The 7,265-nt window shown below is 54.5% G+C and overlaps 1 protein-coding gene across 1 annotated transcript in view; it reads left to right on the top strand.

Annotated features, from left to right (window-relative positions):
• Positions 1-4,760, top strand: part of LEPREL1 (leprecan-like 1) — a 14,832-nt gene extending 10,072 nt beyond the window's left edge. The window contains exons 8-14 of the mRNA XM_010297390.1: positions 113-240; positions 839-934; positions 1,026-1,176; positions 1,716-1,833; positions 2,319-2,394; positions 3,432-3,572; positions 4,574-4,760. Of these exons, the coding sequence (XP_010295692.1) occupies positions 113-240; positions 839-934; positions 1,026-1,176; positions 1,716-1,833; positions 2,319-2,394; positions 3,432-3,572; positions 4,574-4,666 (803 nt within the window). The 3' untranslated portion in view covers positions 4,667-4,760. The remainder of the gene's footprint in view (positions 1-112; positions 241-838; positions 935-1,025; positions 1,177-1,715; positions 1,834-2,318; positions 2,395-3,431; positions 3,573-4,573) is intronic.
• The last annotated feature ends 2,505 nt before the right edge of the window (positions 4,761-7,265 follow it).

Raw genomic sequence — 7,265 nt, 5'->3', positions numbered from 1 at the left:
TTTCCCTGGCAGCGTACCCAGGTGACTTCAGCTGGCCCTCAGCCACGGTACAAGATGTCAAGAAGGCCAGGGCTTGTTCAGCAGAGTCGTTTTGTGTCTCTCTTTCCATCAGGGGGTCCGCTTCTCTACAGCGACGTGAAGTTTGTGTACAACTCGCAGCAGCTGAACGGCACCCAGCGAGTACTGCTGGATAACGTCATCTCGGAGGAGCAGTGCCGAGAGCTTCACAGGGTGGCCAGTGTGAGTGGGCAGTGCCCCTGGGGGGGACATGACTGCCACCCGGGCTGAGTGCCTGATGCTCTCCCCAGCATCTGGCTTGTGAGAGCTGAATGTGTGATGAGCCCCTGGAAGGCTCCGGGTTCATGCCTCACTCCTGAGCGTTGCAGCTGGTGCCAGGATGCGCATGGAGAGCAGTCAGACGCTTATCCCCGTAACACACCCATAACCGCAGCACAGGAGCTGCTGCTCCATCTTGAGCCATTCCTCTAAACATGCTGCGAGACAGAGCCCATGCAGAAATAGCTCTTTGCTGCATGTTATACATAAGCCCAAAGGATGCTCATCCACAAGCCTGGCTGAGCCTTCTCATTCATAGTCAGCTGAGCCTGGGAAGGGACTGAGGGTGCTGAACATCCCCAGCTGGGAGGTGGGTGGCTGTTTTCCAGCATCTCAGAATGGACGGTGCTCACGGAGAGCTGCAATGCCTTCCCACCCAACTCACCTGTCCCAGTGAATGTAACCCTGGGGGATTTGGGGAAGAGGGTGCCAGGTGCTTCTATTGCAGCTCCCCCTCTCCTGGGGAACCAGTTCAACCCTGCCCTGCCTTCATGTCTTTCAGGGTATCATGTTGGCTGGAGATGGTTACAGGGGCAAAACCTCCCCCCACACCCCGAACGAGAGATTTGAAGGAGCTACCGTCCTCAAAGCCCTCAAGGTACATATCCTTCCCTCTTTCTCCTCTGCCATGCCCTCCCTCCTAGCCGGGGTGCATCACTGACCCTCTCTTGCCCCTTCTTCTTGCCCAGTACGGCTACGAGGGCCGCGTCCCGCTGAAGAGTGCCCGGCTCTTCTACGACATCAGTGAGAAGGCTCGCAGGATTGTTGAGTCCTACTTCATGCTGAACTCCACGCTCTACTTCTCCTACACTCACCTGGTGTGCCGCACTGCCCTCACCGGTAAGGGCTTGGGGGGCCAGTGGTGGGGCAGGACTGGGAGGACAGGAGGGGTTCAGCCCCCCACAGGGGGGTTTTGCATGAGGGACCCAAGTCTGAGAGTAGCTCTGTTTTGCCTGATGCTTAAACCAGTGGCTGAGAGCTGGGCAAAGTCACTGTCTCCACAACAGCAAAGGGTGGGCACTGCTGTCCTGAAGATGCTTTCCTCATTTCTGGGGTGTCTCTTGTTTTTCATGTCTTCAACTCTACTCTCTTATCTCCTCCCTCTTCTCTTGCCTCCTTTCACTGTTCCCTTCTCCTTTCTAACCCCCCGCCAGCTCTCCATCTCGCTTCCCCGCAGTAAGGAACAGGCAGACCTGTGCAGATCTGAGTCCTCAGATGTTGCCTTTTCTCCCCAGCCTTTCCTTTCCTCCTCTCACCTGTGAACAACACCTGGAGTGGGGTCAGGGCAGGCTTCCCACTGTGATGGACCCCACAGAGCATGGCATTTCCATCTCATCAACCCCTTCTCCTTCCCCCTTCCTCCACATGGTCCTGCCTAGGCCAGCAGGAGAGGAGGAATGACCTGAGCCACCCCATCCACGCTGACAACTGCCTCTTGGACCCTGAGGCCAACGAATGCTGGAAGGAGCCTCCTGCCTACACCTTCCGGGATTATAGGTAGGAGGGAAGGGGGGGCTGCTGCTGGGGACCCTCCCCAAGGCTGTAAGCCCTAAAGCTGTCACATCCCAGCCATGGTAGAAGTGAGATCCAGCAGGTAGTTTCTGGTGGTAGCAAGCATTGTGGCTAAGCTTCAAGTCAGAGTTTAACTGTAATGGCTCTGTGATATTCTAGAGTCAGGAGATTCCAGCTGTGGCCCACAGGGCTGTGTCAGGTGCTTTTAGTGCAAAATGGGAGGGTGAGAGCTGGTGGGACCCAAGGGGCGTTTTGAGAATTGTTCCCTAGCCAAGGAGAGATCTGTTGGTTCTCAGTGGTGGCTCCAAAATGGGGGCAGTTTGGGTGGCCCAAACTAGACTCACAGCAGGACCTCCCCTGCCCGGCAGCTCCCTCACCCGTGTGTCAATGGAGCAATGCAGGATCTGCCCCGGAGGTGGGAGTCAGCCCCGAGCCCTCCCCTCACAGGGGTCTCCTGCTTCTTCCCCCAGTGCCCTCCTGTACATGAACGCAGATTTTGAAGGAGGCGAGTTCATTTTCACCGAGATGGATGCCAAAACTGTGACAGTAAGTCGGTGCTGTGAACCAAACGCCCTTCCTCTGCAGCCTGTGCTGGGGCTCTGGGCTTCCCCAGGCAGCCTGTGGCTCCTGCCTTGCAAAAAGCCCAGACAAAGTCCTGCTGGCAGAGGTGTGCAGACCTCGTGTACCCTGCCCAGAGGCTGTGCTGAGTGGGAAACTTGCAGATGTTGCAGGTGCCTTTCAACAGGCAACCTCCAAGCAAAACTAAATACAGAGAGAGAGCAAAACCGTTGTGCCTTTGCCTTGTTGAAGCAGGTGGGCTGCAAGGTTTTGGGAGAACTTTATTTTCAGACGTGCACTCTTACTGTCTCTCTGCTTTTTGGATGGCTGAGACTGGTCCCTGCCTGGAGGACTGCTGAGCTCCCACCCCATCTCGTGGCCAAACATGAAGCAAAGCCTCTGTGCATATGCAGTGCCTGGCTCAGAGCAGGTCACGGTGGTGGACATCAGTCCCTGAGAGGGATGAGTCTCAGGCACAAGCCCCCACGTCTGCAGTGAGGCCATTTGGGAGGCTGGGCACCCACTCCATGGTTGGACAGAGCATCTAGGCACAATACTGAAGCTCTGAAGTCCAGTACCTGTTGGAGGGTAGATTGCATCTACCTAAGACCAGTGCCAGAGGGTTGATTTGGTTGGCACTTCTGCCTCTGAGGTCCTGCAGGATACCTGTTGTGGACTCATCAGAGAGAAGACAGGCATTTCACAGACCATGCCAAGGTTAGTCTGAACATCCCTGGAGCTATGCTGTCACCCTGTTTTGCTGTAGGTGGTCACCTACAGGCTTTGCAAGGACTCCATGCCACCATCTTGTTCTGCATGATGGCTGTGCAGCAGGACCAAGTCTCATATCTCCCTGTTCGCCCCACACATTTTTACAGTCATGTCCAGAGCAGCTCACTGGGGCCTGGGGTGTTGCAGAGAGATGCCCAAATGAGACCCAAGGCTCTGGACCATGACGAGCCCAAACATGGCCAGTGGCAGCTGTGCTGCTCCTTGCCACCCTGGTGTTGCTTGTTTTCCCACAGGCCTCCATCAAGCCCAAGTGTGGGCGAATGATCAGCTTCTCGTCGGGCGGCGAGAACCCCCATGGGGTGAAGGCGGTTACCAAAGGCCAGCGGTGTGCTGTGGCTCTCTGGTTCACCTTGGACCCGCTTTACAGAGAACTGGTGAGTCCCTCCATTACGATGTGAGGGGAGCTAGGGGATACCCAGCATCCTGGAGGAACCTGGACCGTCTTCAGTCTCCAGTCCCAGCATGTGTGTTTTCCCACCACCACACTCCCTGCAGCAGCGTTCCCACCTGCTCCACCACAGGGGCATGTGCCAGTGGCCATGGGACCAAACAGTTTTCCTTGCCAGCCATGCTCCTGGGCACCCATCACCCTGGGCCCACGGGATGTGGGGCTGGGGCTGGGGTGCTGGGTGGGGTACGGGAGGGCTCTGCACAGGGCTGGTAATTTCTGACACCTAGTGGCAGCAGCCTGGTGAGCGGGGAAGTCCTCCACAGCCATCTGCAGCTCGGAGGCCAGAGATGTGCGGCTGCTGCCAGGTCCTCAAAAGCAGCTCGGCAGCCTGAAGTCCACGGGTCTGGGCACCCGGGGGCCTTGGGAGAGCTGGGCTGTGGTGCCTTTCAACAGGCAACCTCCAAGCAAAGCTAAGTACAGAGAGAGAGCAAAACCCTTGTGCCTTTGCCTTGTTGAAGCAGGTGGGCTGCAAGGTTTCGGGGAACCTTATTTTCAGACACGCACTTTACTGTCTCTCTGCTTTTTGGCACTAGCTGAAATTCCTCCGTGCTTGGTGAATGTATGGTGGGAGATCAGCCCTGCCCAGGGAGCTGGAAATCCACGTCAAGTGGAGGGGACAGGAGGGGGGCAGTGGCTGCTAGTGAAGTGTGATAAGTGAACAGCAATACGTCTGCTCTGCCCCAACCATTGCAGGCCCTGGAGGGAGGAGGGAACTAGGTATTGAGGTGCAAAGTGATTTAATTAATTTTGCCCAGTAAATTCCCAGCTGAAGTGCCCGGCTCTTCCCTGTCCTCTCAACTATGCTGCTGGTCCCTGGATGACCTCCTTGCTGTGGGTCCTCCCAGGAGGCTGAGCCACACTGAATAAGCTGGGAGCAGGCACTGGAGCTCTGCTGTTACAGCTTCTTCCCTTCCCCTCTTGCAGGAGCGAATCCAGGCAGATGAAGTGATTGCGATGTTGGACCAGGAGCATCTAGGACCCAGCGAAATGAACATCAACCCAAAGGATGAGCTATGAACTAGGCCAAAGACTTTTTCTATTAAATATTTATTTAATATTGTTAATCTTATTAGAACCCTTCTATTTTTGTACAGAGCCACTGTATAAATTAACATATTAGGTTAATATGATTGTGGAGTTTCAGGAGTGCCTCTTCTGTGTTTAGTGCAGTTCTTGCTGGGACCCCTCATCTCTGTGCCAGCATCTTCTGCTGTGACTGACTCTGCCTCTGGGATTCCCTGTCCTTCCCTAGCACTTCTCAGGACTTATTCAGGCCCACTGCACCCCCTTGGAGAACACCTTTTTTTCTTCCTCAGCCAGAAATAGCTGCTTCTCTTTAGCCTCAGCTAGAGAAATGTCTCAAGTGTGATAACAGACCAGTCTTCCTGCCCCTGCTAAGTGCTGGCTGAAGACCCAGGCAGTGCTGCCCTGGGGGAAATGGGAGCACAAGTTTTTTTTCCCCATCTTGGAACCCTTTACCATTTGAAATATGCTTTTTACGGAAAAAACCAAAACAAAACCCAGGTTCTAGCAAAATGCATATCTCTGTAGCCATGCAAAGCTGGTGTTTGGGCATTAATTCTGAGCAGAGCTTCCAGAAATCACCTGCTGAGCAGGGGCATGAGCTGTGCACAGGCAAGAAGGGGTTTGATTTGCAGCTGACTCCAGTGAAACAGGTTCTGGCACTCATGTTCAGTCTCTTGCTGCTCTTGATAATGGCCTGGGATGCATGAAAGAAATTTGCTTCACACCACATGCTTTGAGCTTCCAGCCCAGTGCTGCTGCTGGTAAAACCCAAGGTTAGAGGTCATCATTTACAGGTCCATGCTGGAAAGCAGCTGAAAGGCTTAGAGGTGTTACAGGGCCGTGGTGTTGGGTGATCATGGTGCAGCTTTGGAGGACCTGGCTGCGTCCTCCCATCCTTGACAGTGCAGGAGCAGCAGATGTTCGTGGTGTGGTAGTATCTATTATTTCCTCAGAGTATTTCTGTCCCAGTGTGAGGGTGTTGCAGTGAAAGCACATGCTGCTTATCACAAGAGATTTACTATGCCATTAACTGCTGCTAAGCTAGAAAATAATCCCTCTCCCACCATTAAATTAAGTCAAGTCCTGTGTGTGGGATCAGAGCAGCCCCTACCTCAGTCAGGACCAACACTGAAGTCACAGAACTGCCCATGTCCCAGACATAGGGACAGCTTTTACTTTGACCCAACAGCTGCTTCTGCTGCTAGAAAGCAGTTCCTAAAAGGTAGGTTGCAGCAATCTTTACTGTTGAATTTACTGCAAGGCTGCTGTCTCTCCAGAAAGCACTGCAGGGATTTTGGCTGGAGTTTACATCCCTGAGCAGCTTTGCTCAGCTCCCTGCTGCATTGGCACTTTCTCAGTCCCTTTCTGCTCCCCTCTGCCAGCTTTGGCATTTCCAAATGCAATAGGGAATTGTCTGTTCTCTATCCGTGCACCTTGTGCCTATCCAAATCTACCAGGATCAGCAGTACCCTCTACTCATCCAGTCACTGGCTGCAAAGCCCATAGACAAAGATGGTCCTTCTGTTAGAGACCTCCTCAAAAGCCGCTCCTGGGCAAGATAAAGGGGAAGTCAGTGCATCTGGAAAAACAAATGCCCCGACTGTGAAGGGGACACCATAACTGCCTAGAAGATGATGGAAGGGTCACTTGCTGCACCTCCTCCATCGTGGAATCTGCAGGGGAGAAAGCTCTGAGTGTTCCTGAGCCACTGCTGTAGCTTGTTTCTTGGAGGTTATCATCTCCCTTCCTCACAGACTGTTGAAAAGTTTCATTGCATCCGAGGCTTGGCTCCTACTCGCTGCACCTTCAGCGTGCGTTTGCGCTGCCACCCCCCCGACAACCACATCTGCCCGAGCGCTGCAGAGCTGCCCCCCCCGCAGCTCGCTGCAGCCCCTGCCCTCCGGGGGCTGCAGGGATCCCCCCAGCTGGTCCTGCTGTGGGGAGGCGGCGGGGGACACGCGTCGCAGGTCGCGGTTTGTTTGCTGCTGTGGTGGTTAGCCAGAGCTGTGTCTAAATACAGGGGAAATAAATAAACTAAACACAACATCTGGGCCTGTCTTTGTCTTTCTTTCGACAAATATTAGCAGGGGAGACTGGGGGTATGTGGTTTCTCTCACGACAGTGTGTCTCCCTTTGGGCTTTCCTGCCCCAGTCCCTAGAGCACATGCACACATCCCCCGTGCTGGAGGAGCAGGAGAGACACTGGTGTGGACTGGATTCAGCAAAGAAGTTGTGTGTGTGCATTTGCCTGCCTGCACATCTCCTTTGCTCTGCATCCAGCCGCCTAATAATTTACGTACCATTGGCACACTTCAGGCCATTTGGAGAGCAGGAGGAGGGTGTCGCAGTCCCTGTGCAGTGCTGGGGTGTGCAGCAGGCTGGGGAGTGAAGCAGGGAGCTGGCTCCTGGTGAAACAACAGCTTTGGTGGAGAATGGTGGAGCAGCCTCAGAAGGATGCAACATTTGTGGACCTAGTTGCAAGCACGAACCCCAAATCTCCAAGAAGGGGAAAGACTCTGGGCTGCCTGGGCCGTGCTGCTGATCACGGTGCTCTGCTGCCGAGACCTGCCTGTGGTCCGTGCCAGGCTGC

The sequence above is a fragment of the Phaethon lepturus genome, unplaced genomic scaffold (genome assembly GCF_000687285.1).
Source record: "Phaethon lepturus isolate BGI_N335 unplaced genomic scaffold, ASM68728v1 scaffold36871, whole genome shotgun sequence".
Taxonomy (NCBI): domain Eukaryota; kingdom Metazoa; phylum Chordata; class Aves; order Phaethontiformes; family Phaethontidae; genus Phaethon; species Phaethon lepturus.
The sequence above is the reverse complement of the archived record's forward strand: the minus strand, read 5'-3'. Positions and strand labels throughout refer to the sequence as shown.